Source organism: Rhinoraja longicauda, chromosome 3, assembly GCF_053455715.1.
Source record: "Rhinoraja longicauda isolate Sanriku21f chromosome 3, sRhiLon1.1, whole genome shotgun sequence".
Classification (NCBI taxonomy): Eukaryota; Metazoa; Chordata; class Chondrichthyes; order Rajiformes; family Arhynchobatidae; genus Rhinoraja; species Rhinoraja longicauda.
Window position 1 is genome coordinate 98,521,047 of NC_135955.1, and position 16,862 is coordinate 98,537,908.

The following is a 16,862-nucleotide window of genomic DNA, read 5'->3' on the forward strand; positions in this document are numbered from 1 at the left end:
CTCATGTGTCTTTCTGGTGTGAAATGTGAACACAATTTACTGATTTCCATCGGCATCGTACTGCATGACTTTTCATCAAAATGAATGAGTTCTCTCAAATTTTAAACATCTGATTTTATTTGGAAACATTCTTCTTCATCAAACTGGGAAATTTAAAGAATTCAAATCCTTTTAAGTGTTAGGGTTTGTAGAATGGTTTGTAGTCTGAAGAAGGGTCTTGACCCAAAATGTCACATTCCTTCTCTCCGGAGATACTAACTGACACGCTGAGTTACTCCAGCATTTTGTGTCTATCTTCGGTATAAACCAGCATCTGCAGTTCCTTCCTGCACACAGGGTTTGTAGTTTAATTGGCTGTTGTGTTGGCTGTATAATAACAGAAGCCGTACACCTAGATAATAATCCAAAGACTTTATTAACTACATAGCAAGCATGACCTTACGCCTGCACGTTGCACTTACACTAACCCGAATCACCCAAACAGCAGTCACTCAAAGGCTAAAGGGGCGTAACTACAAAAGCATGACACATAACATGAGTGACACCATTACACTAATCTACATTGGCCTCTGTAAATTGCCCCTTGTGTGATAGTAGGTATGAAAATGGGATAACATAGAACTTAAGTGATCGATGGTCGGCCTGTACTTGGTGGGCCAAAGGGCCTGTTTAATGCTGTATCTTTTACTCAGTCAATTATAGTAACATATCTAAAGATTAGTTGCTTCCCACTACAATATTTTATTGCAAAAGTGGGTGGGTAAATAGCGAACAGAAAGTCGTAAAAGTTTTCAATTAATTGTAAAATAATTCCCAAAGATGCCCTGTTATTACTGTCGAGAATATATACTATATTCACCACTGTAGTGACATTGTGTATGAATGATTTGTGCTAAAATTTGTTTTGTGCTGCTTTTAATTCACAAGTTTATTTATCTTCCTAATCTGGGATTTGCATTATCACTAAAGCCAAGCCACACATACAGCCATTGTCTGATCTTCAAATAAATGATTTTCCCTATTTTAAAAAATGTGCTATTACAAAATAACTGTAATAGTTCTTAATATGGTTATATTGCATTTCCTTGGAGAGAAGGAATGGGTGACGTTTTGGATCAAAACCCTTCTGCAGACCCGAAACAGATTCAACCCAAAACGTCACCCATTCCTTTCTCCAGAGATGCTGCCTGCCCCACTGAGTTACTCCAGGTTTTTATCTTCAGTTTAAACCAGCATCTGCAGTTTCTTCCAAAACATATTGTATTTCCTTCATTCACTCTTTTATTTTACTTTAATTTTTTTCTCTCATTAAATTGTCCTGATATTTAATAATTTATTTTAAAGAAAAGTTAGAGTAGCATGAAAAATAACATTGGACACCTGCACCTTCACAATTAGCAAAATGTTTAGTGATTTTGGAATTTGGAAAATGTGTTGCATTCTATGCTGAATTAACTGGGGTGGCAGAATGGCACAGCTGGTAGAGCTGTTGCCTTACAGCGCTTCAAACTCTTTGAAGCACTTCCCTCTGGAAGGCGACTCCGGACTGTCAAAGCCGCCACAGCCAGACATAAAAACAGCTTTTTTTCCACAAGCAGTAGCTCTACTCAACAACCAAAAGTCTGTAGCCTCCTTTTGCTCTGGTATGTTATTTCATTCTTCACATATTTAAACTATAATGTTTAATTCTTAATGTTTTATTCTTAATTGTTTACTGTATGTTGTGTTGTTACTTGCATGCAAAGCACATTTCTTGTAAGTACTTGGCTAACATACTTCGCTAATAAAATGGATTCAATTCGATTCAATATAGCGCCAGAGATACAGGTTCAATCCTGATCTCGGGTGCTGCCTGTGGAATTTGCACATTCTCCCTGTGACTGCATTGGTTTTCTCCAGGTGCTCTGGATTCCTCCCACATCCCAAAAATGTGCAGGGTTGCGGATTAATTTGCAAATTGCACTTAGTGCGTCAGGAATGAGAAAGTGAGACAGCATAGAACTAGGCATGGTGGCGCAGTGGTAGAGTTGCTGTCTTGTAGTGCCAGAGACCCGGGTTCAATCCTGACCACGGATGCTGTTTGTACGGAGTTTGTACATTCTCCTTGTGACCTGCGAGGGTTTTCTCTGGGTGCTTCAGTTTCCTCCCATACTCCAAAGATGTGCAAGTTTGTAGCTTTTTGTGCTTGTAGCAATAAATGCAAAAATAGTTACTAAATGCAAAATGGCTCCTACAGTGCCCATCTTGTATTTATTGTGCTATTTATACTGTTTACTCAGTGAGCTTCATGTGAATAAGGAATTTCACTCCAAGCTGGTGTACATGACAATAAATAATCTGAATCTGATCTGACCTATGATGTTTGCTCCAATCCAAATGATCACCAAAGCATCTAGATCCCTCTGAATTTTACCCATTTACAGTCTCTCACCATTTAGATATTAATATGGCTTATGTAATCTGCAGTGCACTTGTTCGGACCATAATTTCTTGACTGCAAACAATAATTTGCAAGTCGAATCGGTAGTATGCAAATTCAATGCTAGCATTTATATCAAGAGCCGCATTTGGAGTACTGTGAGCAAATTTGGGCCTCATATCTGAGGATTTGCTGTCTCTGGAGAGGGTCCAGAGGTTTACAAGAATTATCCCAGGAATGAGTGGGTGAGCATATGATGAGCACTTGACGGCACTAGGCCTGTACTCGCTGGAGTTTAGAAGGTTAATAATAATAATAATAATAATATGCCTTTATTGTCAATGTACGAACAGTACAACAAAATTAGAAGTGCTGCATCTGAAACAGTGCGACTGCCAAGCTTCCAAAAACAATCGCACAAACAATAGACAATAGGTGCAGGAGTAGGCCATTCAGCCCTTCGAGCCAGCACCGCCATTCAATGCGATCAGGGCTGATCCCTCTCAATCAATACCCCTTTCCTGCCTACTCCCCATACCCCCTCACTCCGCTATCCTTAAGAGCTCTATCCAGCTCTCTCTTGAAAGCATCCAACGAACTTGCCTCCACTGCCTTCTGAGGCAGAGAATTCCACACCTTCACCACTCTCTGACTGAAAAAGTTCTTCCTCATCTCCGTTCTAAATGGCCTACCCCTTATTCTTAAACTGTGGCCCCTTGTTCTGGACTCCCCCAACATTGGGAACATGTTTCCTGCCTCTAATGTGTCCAATCCCCTAATTATCTTATATGTTTCAATAAGATCCCCCCTCATCCTTCTAAATTCCAGTGTATACAAGCCTAATTGCTCCAGCCTTTCAACATACGACAGTCCCGCCATTCCGGGAATCAACCTAGTGAACCTACGCTGCACGCCCTCAATAGCAAGAATATCCTTCCTCAAACATAGGAACTAACACAATAAGTACCAATATCAATAAAAACCAATAAATAATAAATGAGTTTTGGACCTAAGATGCTGTATATATTTTTTTTAAAGTGCAAAGAAAGTGAGAGTCACATCAAGTCAAGTATTTTCATTCACAGTTCTTATGGCCCAGGGAACGAAACTGTTTTTAAGTTGGTTTGTTCTGGCCCTTAGGCTCCTGTAGCGCCTCCCAGAGGGCAGGAGAGCAAACAGTTCATATCCTGGGTGTGTGTGCTGCCCTTAATTGTATTTCTGGCCTTGTTTAGACAACGCGAGCTGGAGATGTCCTTCAGAGAAGGCAGTGGACAGCCGATAATTTTCTCAGCTGTCTTAATAACCTTCTGGAGGGCAATTCTGGAGGGTTGAGGGAGAATCTCACTGAATCTTACAGAATAATGAAAGGCATAGAGAGTGGATGTGGAAAAGATGTTTCCACTGGTGGGAGAGTCTAAGACCAGAGGTTTCTCGCCTCAGAATTAGAGGGCGCTCATTTAGAAAGGAGGTGAGGAGGAACTTCTTTAGTTAGAGGGTAGTTAATCTTTGGATCTCATTGCCACAGTCAATATCAAGTCAGTGGATATTTTGAAGGCAGAGATAGACAAATTCTTGATTAGAACGGGTGTCAAGGGTTATGGGGAGAAGGCAGGAAAATGGGATTAGGAGGCAGAGATAGACAATGGACAATAGGTGCAGGAGTAGGCCATTCGGCCCTTCGAGCCAGCACCACCATTCAAGGTGATCATGGCTGATCATTCTCAATCAGTACCCCGTTCCTGCCTTCTCCCCACACCCCCTGACTCCGCTATCTTAAAGAGCGCTATCTAGCTCTCGAATGCATTCAGAGAATTGGCCTCCCCTGCCTTCTGAGGCAGAGAATTCCACAGATTTACAACTCTGACTGAAAAAGTTTTTCCTCATCTCCATTCTAAATGGCCTACCCCTTATTCTTAAACTGTGGCCCCTGGTTATGGACTCCCCCAACATTGGGAACATGTTTCCTGCCTCTAATAGTCTTATGTTTTGATAAGATCCCCTCTCATCTTTCTAAATTCCAGTGTATACAAGCCTAGTCGCTCCAGCCTTTCAACATATGACAGTCTCGCCATTCCGGGAATTAACCTAGTAAACCTACACTGCACGCCCTCAATAGCAAGAATATCCTTCCTCAAATTTGGAGACCAAAACTGCTCACACTTATCCACATTAAACTGCATCTGCCATGCATCCACCCACTCACACAACCTGTCCAAGTCACCCTGCAACCTCATAGCATCTTCCTCACAGTTCACACTACCACCCAGCTTTGTATCATCTGCAAATTTGCTAATGGTACTTTTAATCCCTTCATCTAAGTCATTAATGTATATTGTAAATAGCTGCGGTCCCAGCACCGAGCCTTGCGGTACCCCACTAGTCACTGCCTGCCATTCTGAAAGGGACCCCTTTATCCCCACTCTTTGCTTTCTGTCTGTCAACCAATTTTCTATCCATGTCAGTACCCTACCTCCAATACCATGTGCTCTAATTTTGCCCACTAATCTCCTATGTGGGACCTTGTCGAAGGCTTTCTGAAAGTCGAGGTACACCACATCCACCGGCTCTCCCCTGTCAATTTTCCTAGTTACATCCTCAAAAAATTCCAGAAGATTAGTCAAGCATGATTTCCCCTTCGTAAATCCATGCTGACTCGGAACGATCTTGTTACTGCTATCCAAATGATCTGCAATTTCGTCTTTTATAATTGACTCCAGCATCTTCCCCACCACCGATGTCAGACTAACTGGTCTATAATTTCCCGTTTTCTCTCTCCCTCCTTTCTTAAAAAGTGGGATAACATTAGCTACCCACCAATCCACAGGAACTGATCCTGAATCTATAGAATATTGGAAAATGATCACCAATGCGTCCACGATTTCTAGAGCCACCTCCTTAAGTACCCTGGGATGCAGACCATCAGGCCCTGGGGATTTATCAGCCTTCAGTCCCATCAGTCTACCCAAAACCATTTCCTGCCTAATGTGGATTTCCTTCAGTCACCCTAGGATCTCTGGCCACTAGAACATCTGGGAGATTGTTTGTATCTTCCTTTGGTGAAGACAGAACCAAATGGCGGAGACTAAGTAGACTCGATGGCCTAATTCTACTCCTATCCCGTATGGATGTCTTGAATGGCCTTTTTAATCTATCTTTTAATCAGCTTGCAGCCATTGTGCTCCCATGACGGCAGGGGAAGGGAAAGACATTCTGGCCTTCCATCACAGTGAGGAGGGGACTGGGGGGAGACTCACTGTGATGGATGTTTCCTGTTTTGTGTGTTGGTTGGGGTTGTGTAATTTGCTTGTTTTATTGCTTTTATTATTGGACTGTGGGTGACTAAATTTCGTCCAAAAAACTTGTTTTTTGGATGACAAATAAAGATATCTTGAATCTTGAATCTGCCACTGTTGCTGGCTTGACTGTTGCTGGGCGACCAGCGCCGACTTCCGGTCGAGCCGCGGCTTCCGAGTGCCCGGAGGGCGGAAGTCGACGTGGTCCAGGGGGGGGCGGAAGTCGACGTGGTCCAGGGGGGGCGGAAGTGACGCTGGTGCGGGGCAGGAGCCGGAGTCGCCGTTCCCCGGGCGATGATGGCGTTGGATGTCAGGGCCCGGGCCCGGCGCTACGAGAAGCTGGATTTCCTGGGAGAGGGGCAGGTGAGGCTCTCCTCCGCTCATGTCTCCTTTTAAACCTCTCTCAGCAGCCCCCCCAGTCCGGCCTGGTCCAGTTCAAACGCTGGTGGAGAAGGCCCAGGAGGGAGTACTGGGGGTTCATTCAGTTCCCAAGTCAGAGAACAATGTGGGGTTTAATTCTGCTTCTGCTCCTTTGACGTGTATCTGCAATTCAATTCATTACGACCTTGCATTGAAAACTCGACAAATAGTTCTATATATCACCGTCCACATCTCTAGTCTCCCTCTCCCCTGACACTTGTCACCCATTTCTACTCTATAAGAAAATAACTGCAGAGGCTGGTACAAATCGAAGGTATTTATTCACAAAATGCTGGAGTAACTCAGCAGGTCAGGCAGCATCTCAGGAGAGAAGGAATGGGTGACGTTTCGGGTCGAGAATGAAGAAGGGTCTCGACCCGAAACGTCACCCATTCCTTCTCTCCCGAGATGCTGCCTGACCTGCTGAGTTACTCCAGCATTTTGTGAATAAACCCATTTCTACTCTCCAGGGCAGAGATGCTGCCTGTCCCGCTGAGTTACTCCAGCATTTTGTGTATGTCCAAAGAGATCAAATGTGGGTTTAGTTAATTTCTGCTTTGACGAGTATACAATTCAATTCTATCCCTGGAATCGAAAACTGAACAAACAGTTGCACAAGCATTTAGTAGACCGGAGGAACTGCAGATACCGGAATCATGAACAAAATACAAAGTGCTGGAAGGGAACAGGTGCACTGGCTAGATAGAGCTCTTAAGGATAGCAGAGTCTAGATAGAGCTCATAAGGATAGCAGAGTCAGGGGTATGGGGAGAAGGCAGGAACGGGGTAATAATAATAATAATAATACATTTAATTTATATAGCGCTTTTCAGGAAACTCAAAGACGCTTTACAGAGCAAACAAGACATAAAAACAAACAAACAAACAAAAGATTTGTCCAGACGGAACTGATTGAGAATGATCAGCCATGATCACATTGAATGGCGGTGCTGGCTCGAAGGGCCGAATGGCCTCCTCCTGCACCTATTGTCTACCCAGGGCCAAAGGGAGATTGTGGGCAGACTAAGACTATTGCTTGGAGAGCAGGAGGATGAGGGGTGATCTTAAGGAGGTGTACAAGACCATGAGGGGAACAGGTAGGGTAGATCCACGCATTATTTTAAGCAAAGCAGGGGAATCAAGAAGCAGTGGACTTTTTCATTCGAGAACGTGGTGGGTATATGGAGTAAGCTGCCAGAGGGGGTAGTTGTGGCAACTGCTGCGATCGATCACTTTATGCGTCTATGAAGTTGTACACATCAATGAGGTCACTCTTCTGCTTCCTATGCGCTAAGGAAAAATATCCTAGCCTATCCTAGCCTATCCTCAATCCTGCAAGCCGAGTAAAGATAGACGCAAAAAGTTGGAGTAACTCATCGGGACAGGCAGCATCTCTGGAGAGAAGGAATGGGGGACATTTTGGGTTGAGACCTTTCTTCAGACTGATGAATCTCTTTTGCACCCTTTTGAACTTAATGACATTTTTCTCACAGCTGGACGACCAGAACTTCACACACAGATGGGGTCTCATCAAAGATAGACACAAAAAACTGGAGTAACTCAGCGGTTCAGACGGCACCTCGGGAGAAAAGGAATAGGCGACGTTTTGGGGCACACCTTCTCCTCCCCTTTCTGCTTTCCGCAGAGATCGTTCCCTCCGTAACTCCCTGGTCCACTCAACCCTTCCTACCCAAACCACCCCTTCCCTATGCACTTTCCCCTGCAACTGCAGAAGATGCAACTCCTGTCCCTTTACCTCCCCCCTCGACTCCATCCAAGGACCCAAACAGTCTTTACAGGTGAGACAGAGGTTCACCTGCACCTCCTCCAACCTCATCTATTGTATCCGCTGCTCCAGATGTCAACTTCTCTACATTGGCGAGACCAGACGCAGGCTCGGCGATCGTTTCGCTCAACACCTTCGCTCAGTCCGCCTTAACTAACCTGATCTCCCGGTGGCTCAGCAATTCAACTCCCGCTCCCAGTCTGACCTTTCTGTCATGGGCCTCCAGTGTCATAGTGAGGCCCACCGCAAATTGGAGGAACAGCACCTCATATTTCGCTTGGGCAGCTTGCAGCCCAGTGGTAAGAACATTGACTTCAACTTTAGATAGTTCCTCTGTCCCTCTCTTCCCCTACCCCTTCTCAGTTCTCCCACTGTCGTCCTGTCTCCAACTATATCCTTTCTTTGACCCTACCCCCCCCCTGACATCGGTCTGAAGAAGGGTCTCGACCCGAAACGTCACCCATTCCTTCTCTCCAGAGATGCTGCCTGACCCGCTGAGTTACTCCAGCATTTTGTGATACCTTCGATTTGTACCAGCACCTGCAGTTATTTTCCTACACAACTTTCGGGTCAACAATGTCATGACCGGAAAAGTCACCTTTTCCTTCTCTCCAGAGTTGCTGCCTGACCCACTGACTTACTCCAGCTTTTTGTGTCTATCTTTGGTGTAAACCAGCATCTGAGTTCCTTTCTGCACGTGGTCTCACCAATGTCTTGTTTGGTTGTATCATGTTGTGCCATCGTTTGTACTGGATACCCTTCCCAGTGAAGGTAAGTCTCATTGCGACTGCAATCAGACTTCACAAAACTGGCCCTTCAGCCCACTGTGTCGCTGCCGGCCATGAAGTGTGACTTTCTTCCATTCTCCAGCACTTGGCCCATCGTTATCAATGCCATGGCGTTTCATGTATTCATCTAAATACTTACATTTTGTGAGTTTCTGTCTCCAACTCAAACACCCGCCAATCACTTGTCCTCCACATTCCAAACACAGTGAACAATAAAAAACCTTTAAATCTTCTCCAAGTCTCCTATCTGTTACCTTAAACCCGAATGCCTCTTGAACACAAGAAAATAGGAGCTTGAATGGCTCACCGGTCCTTCAAGGGCACTATCCAATTCACCTCCACCGCATTGAGGATATTGGATTTTGTCTATGGAACAGATAGATGCACTATAATGCTGAGAACTATATTCCGCATTCTGTAACTTTGTGGCGCGTCGAAAAGCCCAAAATAAAGGCGAGGAGCCAGGTATTTTGGGAGGGATTTAATCGTGGTGTTCTCTAGACCTGTCGAGTCTGCCAGAGAGAGATCGCGCCTAAACTCCCGTCCTTTATCCCCGTAGCTAAGGGCCGCCCCCCTGGACCGGTCCATTCCCGTGCCGAGGGGTTCGGTAGTGGTATGGCCCGACTCTTGGGAGCCGCCACAGGACGCCCCCTCCCCCCCCCCCAGAACCGGAGGCATGAAACGCACTGGCGGTCGCACAATCCGACCGGACCGCGTACGAAAATCGGCCGACAGAGGGGCCGGCGGAGGCACAGGTAGAGGGAGCCGCGAAGGGGGGTGACCTCACAGCCGAGGTTGGTCAATGTCCAAATGCGCCGGCTTTAGGCGGTCAATGGACACAGCCTCCGACCGGCCCCTCATGTCCAAAACATCGCGGTCACCAATGTGGCGCGTCGAAAAGCCCGAAATAAAGGCGAGGAGCCAGGTATTTCGGGAGGGATTTAATCGTGGGGTTCTCTAGACCTGTCGAGTCTGCCAGAGAGCGATCGCGCCTAAACTCCCATCCTTTATCCCCGTAGCTCAGGGCCGCCTCCCTGGACTGGTCCATTCCCATGCCGTGAGGTTCGGTAGTGGTATGGCCCGACCCGTGCGAGCCGCCACAACTTCCTCTTTGCTCTATTGCATTTGAGTTTGACTTGATTGTATATCTGTATGGTATATCTGATCTGTTTGGACAGCACGCAAAACAAACCTTTTCACTGTAGTTTGGTTCACGCGACATTATAAACATAAACCTAAAGCTGCCCTGCCATTTAATATGAACATGGCGGATCAATGCTGGCCTTGACCACTTTCTTTTGCCCCATGGGAGAGGGGAGAAGAGGGAGTGTGACTCGTCCTTGATTATGCTGTTGGCCTTGCCAAGGCTGCGTGAAATGTAAATTGAGTAATTGGGAGGTTGGTTTGTGTAACGATAGAATCTGCAGTGAGATATTGTTATCTTTCTTGACTAGTCTTCTTGGTTAGTACGGGTGTCAGAGGTTATCGGGAGAAGGCAGGAGAATGGAGTTAGGAGGGAGAGATAGATCAGCCATGCTTGAATGACAGAGTAGACTTGATGGGCCAAATGGACTTATCCTACTCCTATCATTTATGATCATGATTATTAATTTTATGGCATAAAAGCAAACTGTTATCCTCCATTTTGCAATCTCAGCAATTTACTTTTTATAACTTTTATAACCCCAGAGACTAAATTTTTGTCGACACTTTTTGTGCTATGTTTAGTAACTTATTAACTTTATTTATATGCTGTAACTGTAATTCTTTTTGTGCACAACCCGCAGGCATTGCCACTTTCATTTCACTGCACATCGAGTATGTATGTGACAAATAAATTTGACTTGACTTGACTTGACTGCCAATTATTGCAAGTGAAATGTCTGGGGGTCGCTGGTCGGTGGGAACTCGGTGGCCCGAAGGACCTGTTTCCGCATTGTACCTCTTAACTAAACTGAATTGCAAGACCGGAGAGATGATAAAATCCACAATTAGCAGTTCAGAAGTCTTATATTATCGTTTTGTTTTAGAAGAACTGAATTTTTCCGCTTCACCTAATTGATACTTTTTTTGTTTCCAAATTATAGTTTGCCACTGTATATAAGGCAAAAGACAAGAACACTGACAACATCGTTGCAATTAAGAAGGTAAGCGTGACAATTATGAGATTGTTTTTAAGGATAATCTGGTAACAAGCGGGAATTTCTCTTTCAAATGAGTGGAAAACTGGCAATAAAGAGACATATCAACAATTAGCATGTGCAGGGGGTGTACAAGGAATGGCCATGGTAACAGGCATTTTTGACATTACATCCAGCTTTCCTTTTTGAAAGCTTCAAGATAAGGACTTTCGCAAAGAGTGAATCCAAGGTTTCTGGATAGATTCCCATTGTCTTTCTATGTCTCTTGTTTCCCTTTCCCCTGACTCTCAGTTTGAAGGTCTCGACCCGAAACGTCACCTATTCCGTTTCTCCAGAGATGCTGCCTGACCTGCTGAGTTACTCCAGAATTTCGTGTCCGTCTTCTGCCAAAATTCACCGTTCTTGGTATAGGGCTCTTGCACGGCGGGCGAGGTCACGACCCCTGACCCGTACGGTTGCCATGCAACGCCTTCTAGAGGACAAATGGTGTACAGAAGGCAAGCACTTACTATGGCTGTCAGCACTGCGGGACCATCTTCGGTCCCAGCAGCCGTTGAATTGTTGCAGTTTTTTGCCAGAATTCTACCAGAGACTCTGAAGCCAAAATCACCACTAAACTTGCAACACCTCAGTCCCAACCAAAAATCTTTATGAATGGCACCACATAGTTACAGTCCTTAATCACATCAGGCTGCTTAACTTCATCCCAATAAACGTAGTACCACTGAAACCTCACGCTACATACCACGACATGCATACACTGCCTGTTGAACCATGCCAATCTCTCCACCCCAGTATAATCCACAACACTTCCTCATTCTTGTAGAAGACATGTTTCCTCCAGAAAGCTTGAGCGACTCTGTGAGTCACGCCCTTTGACCTTAATGACCTTCTGTGCAAGGGCCCTAGATGCTCTTCAACGATACTTTATTGTCACATGTACCTAAGTGCAGTGAAATGCTTTGTTTTGCATCTAACCTGGTAAAATCATACAGCAGGCGTCACCTAGGCAGTACACAAGTGTCGCAACGTTTTGGGGCCAACAAAGTTACGAGAGGGTGCCAAGCAATCCTGTCTGCTGCCTCACTCTCCGGCCCTCCTCGCTCTCGGCAGATGCTCGCGGGTCCCTCCTCACCCTTGCGGAGCGGAGCGGACCCTGTCGACGGCCGTGGTGGGCAAGCAAGTCGTCGTAATGTAACTTTGAGAATTCAAACAGGAATTGCAGACTCTATCTGGGACTACACTTCCAATTGTAGAAAAATAATGGAGACGGTGAAGAATCAGATTCAGCAATGCGCCAAATGTCTAAAATATTCCAAAGAAAGGGGAGGCACGGTGGCGCAGCGGTAGGGTTGCTGCCTTACAGCGTTTGCAGCGCCGGAGACCCGGGTTCCATCCCGATTACGGGTGCTGTCTGAACGGAATTTGTTCGTTCTCCCCTTCACCTGCATGGGTCTTCTCAGATCTTCAGTTTCCTCCCACGCTCCAAAGAGTACAGGTTTGTAGGTAAATTAGCTTGGTAAATGTAAAAATTGTCCCTAGTGGGTGTAGGATGGTGTTAATGTGCGGGGATCGCTGGTTGGCGTGGGCCGAAGGGCCTGTTTCCGCGCTGTATCTCTAAACTAAACTAAAACACCCCACCCTCAACTAAAAGCATACAGAATATTTTTTTCCTTACGATTATCGATACAGATATCTCATGATGGATTTGCAAACCTTCCATTTGGAGATTGGTTACTTCCTGAATGCTGCCTGGAGTTTATCTTGGAACTAGTGGCAGGCAAGTCACACAGCTGACAGCCGTAACCTTTGAAAAACCACAAATGAAGACTTCAGGGAACACAATTTGTACACAAAATTGTAAACCTACTAATTTGTTGGTTAAATCATGATTCGCAACCAAAATATTTACTCGACATATTAGACGTGATCTAATGCTGCATCATTTTCTAATCTTGCTTTTGCCTTTCAGATTAAAGTTGGTCACAGATCAGAAGCTAAAGATGGTGAGTGGTGCATTAGGAGTTGAGGCTGTGATCTTATTGAATGACGAACCAGGCTTGAGGAGCTAGGGAGCCTGCTCTTGTTCTTATTTTCTTGTGGTTTTGTATCCTGATTGATCCAGACAGAGATAGACAGATTCTTGATTAGCATTGATGTTTGGGGTTACGGGGAAAAGGCAGGAGAATGGGGTTGAGAGGGAGAGATAGATCAGTCATGATTGAATGGCAGAGTAGACTCGATGGGCCGAATGGCCTAATTCTGCTCCTATCACATGACCTATGGACATGAATCGCTGCATTTGGTTTCGGAGATATACTTTAGTTTAGAGATACAGCGCGGAAACAGGCCATTCGGCCCACCGGGTCCATGTCGACCAGCGATCCCCGCACACTAACACTATCCCACACACACCAGGGACAAATTTACAATTTTATCAAGCTAACTAAGCTACAAACCGGAGCTCCCCGGAAAAATCCACGCAGGTCATGGGGAGAACATGCATAACAAGCATCCGTTGTCAAGATCGAACCCAGGTCTCTGGCGCTGTAAGGAAGCAACTCTCCCACTGTGCCACCGTGCCGCCTTGAAATAATATTTTACGTGAATTTTTTAAAAAACCTCCAGATGTTGGATAGCAGAAATAAAAGCAGAACACTGAAACACTCAACTGGTCACACAGCATCGGTAACATAACATAACATAACAACACTTTATTGTCATTCGGCACAACACCGAACGAAATTTCAGCAGTCACAGCAAAAAAGAAAAGAACACAGGACACCCGACCCCAACACAAACATCCATCACAGTGACTCCAAACACCCCCTCACTGTGATGGAGGCAACAAAACTTCCCCTCTCTTCCCCCCGCACCCACGGACAGAGAAAGAGAAAGAGTTAATGTTTCAGGTTGAAGATGCTTTATCAGAGCCCTTCATTCTCATCTACTTTGTAGATCTCTATACTTTTGTCAGCACCACTGACCTATGGTGCCAACTGCTCTTCCAATTATACATCGAACAGTACAGCACGCCCTTCGGCCCATAATGTCGGTGCCAAACGTGATGCTAGGACCATCTCTTATCTACCTGCGCATAATCCAGATCCCTCCATTCCCTATATATCCATTTGCCCATCGCCGATCTAAAAGCCTCTTCAATGCCACTAATGTATCTGCCTCAACCACCAACCCTGGCAGCATGTTCCAGGCACTCACCACCCTCTGTGTAAATAGGTAAGGGTGGAATAGAGACAAAGCTATTATCATGTCTTAAAATTTCAATGTTCCATTTAAAAAAAAGTAGGAGTTGAGTAATCAAACGTGCACTGAGGTACGTAGAACATAGAATGGCCTAGCACAGGAGCAGCTCCTTAGGCCCACAATGTCCGTACTGAATTTGACGGCAAGTTAAACTGAGCTCCTCTGCCTGCACGTGATTTATATCCATTTGTTCCCTGCATTTTCCGGCTCTATTAAATTGCAAACAGGCGCTACATTTATAACTGCTGTAAGTGTATTAATTTGCAGGTGTTGTGTACTTTGGATATAGAATGGAATGATGTTGTAGTACGATACCTTTTCAATGGTTTGTTATTGTCACATGTACCGAGGTACAGTGAATGTAAGAAAATAACTGCAGATGCTGGTACAAATCGAAGGTGTTTATTCACAAAATGTTGGAGTGACTCAGCGGGTCAGGCAGCATCTCAGGAGAGAAGGAATGGGCGACGTTTCGGGTCGAGACCCTTCTTCAGACTGATGTCAGGCGGGCGGGACAAAGGAAGGATATAAGTGGAGACAGGAAGACAGTGGGAGATCTGGGAAGGGGGAGGGGAAGAGAGGGACAGAGGAACTATCTAAAGTTTGAGAAGTCAATGTTCATACCGATGGGCTGCAAGCTGCCCAAGCGAAATATGAGGTGCTGTTCCTCCAATTTCCGGTGGGCCTCATTATGGCACTGGAGGAGGCCCATGACAGAAAGGTCAGACTGATATTCATTTTAGTGCACAGTTCAGTCCAAGTATCACTACACATAAGCACTTAGACACCTCTTGGACAAGCATCACAGATACAGTGCAAGTGTACAGTAGTTGTACACAGAGACAGTAAATGGTAAATACTTTGATAGGTTATAACTGGAATTGATCTGATTATGGATCTAAAAATCAGTTTCAACTTGGATTTTAGAAGTCTCTTGCACACTTTCCACGTGGCAGAAATTTGTTGCTCAGAAGAACAAATTTCAAAAGCCGAAAGAGATTTTGAACTGATTAAATTTAACCTATAATGATGATTGTATGTTGTTAGATCATATGCATTTATTCTCTAACAAATGTTTTTTTTAAATTAGGTATTAACAGAACAGCCCTGAGAGAAATCAAATTATTACAGGAACTCAGCCATCCAAATATTATAGGTGTAAGTATGCCACAAGGATTTCAATGCCATTGTATACATATAATCTGACTGACAAATATTTGGTCTCCATTACTTTATAGTGGTGGGAACTGTCAGGTGTGTGGTATAGAAAGATTTGATCAAAGTCAAAGGCTAGCTCTAACCATATTAATTTTGTTCCGAGTGCATTTATGCCTCCTAATACAGAAATATTTTCCAGAAGATAGACACAAAATGGTGGAGTAACTCAGTGGGACGGGCAACATCTCTGGAGAGAAGGAATGGGTGACGTTTCGGGTCAGAGCCTCCTTCAGTCTGAAGAAGGGTTCTGACCCGAAATGTCTTTTTAGATTTAGAGATACAGCGCGGAAACAGGCCCTTCGGCCCACCGGGTCCGCGCCGCCCAGCGATCCCCGCACATTAACACTATCCTACACACATTAGGGACAATTTTTACATTTACCCAGTCAATTAACCTACATACCTGTACGTCTTTGGAGTGTGGGAGGAAACCGAAGATCTCGGAGAAAACCCACGCAGGTCACGGGGAGAACGTACAAACGGCGCCCGTAGTCAGGATCGAACCTGAGTCTCCGGCGCTGCATTCGCTGTAAGGCAGCAACTCTACCGCTGCGCCACCGTGCCGCCACAGTCAAACAGCTTCTATTCCGATGCCTGACCCACTGGCTTACTCCAGCATTTTATGTCTGTCTTCAGCATAAACCAGCATCTGCAGTTCCTTCATACACAATACATTTCCAGAACTTGTGAAAGATTCCCATAATTGTTGACACTTCCAGTCATTCTGCATTGCCGCCATTTTATCATTGGTTTCAGTGGCTCCCATCTCTTGTGTTCTGTTGTGGATTGGGAGAAGTATTGAAAAATAAAGTAGTCTTTCCAAATATTCCCAGAATTGTCCGGTTAAGTCAAAGCCTGAAGGACAGTTTATTTAAAGAAAAAAAAAATGGTGGTTTGTTAGCTCGGTAATCACATTGAAGAATTAACAATATTAAGATGGAACAATCTTATGCATCCAAAGTGAGAAGTCTTTCATTGTCATACATAGCAAAAATGCAACAATTAAATTCTTACTTACAGCAACTTAACAGGTCTGTAAACGCAGTGCTCATAGGGAAAAAAAGTTCAATTAATTAAATAAAAACAATATTAGTGGAAAACTAAATTCCGAATTCCCTAGTGCAACCGAGACAGTTCGTTGTTTAGTTGGTGTTTGTTGTGACTGATGCAGAATTACAAAGTTTTACTGTATCGGTTCCAGTTAATGCATTGGTGCTGAATATAAAAGAGTCTTGTTTCCCAGTCAAGAACTAAGCATTGTCGGTTACATTAAATTAATTTGTCGCAGGAGTTGTAGGATTCTTTAGATTTTTTTTTAAAGAAACTTTCAATTGGTTAACAGGAAACATAATTTCGGAGTAAATGGGTATTGGACTGATTGGCGGGTGGTTTGTTACAGGTTTGGTTGTGATATTATCAAAGCTAGAGCAGGATTGAGGGGTTGAGTTGACAGACTCAATGATAGCAGTATAGAATTATCTTATCATAGAGTCATAGAGTGATACAGTGTGGAAGCAGGCCCTTTGGCCTAACT

The 16,862-nt window shown here is 44.6% G+C and overlaps 1 protein-coding gene across 1 annotated transcript in view; it reads left to right on the top strand.

Moving 5' to 3' along the window:
• The first annotated feature begins 5,946 nt into the window (after positions 1 to 5,946).
• Positions 5,947 to 16,862, top strand: part of cdk7 (cyclin-dependent kinase 7) — a 30,017-nt gene continuing 19,101 nt past the window's right edge. The window contains exons 1-4 of the mRNA XM_078397102.1: positions 5,947 to 6,075; positions 10,793 to 10,852; positions 12,819 to 12,852; positions 15,201 to 15,268. Coding sequence (XP_078253228.1) covers positions 6,007 to 6,075; positions 10,793 to 10,852; positions 12,819 to 12,852; positions 15,201 to 15,268 — 231 coding nt within the window. The 5' untranslated portion in view covers positions 5,947 to 6,006. The remainder of the gene's footprint in view (positions 6,076 to 10,792; positions 10,853 to 12,818; positions 12,853 to 15,200; positions 15,269 to 16,862) is intronic.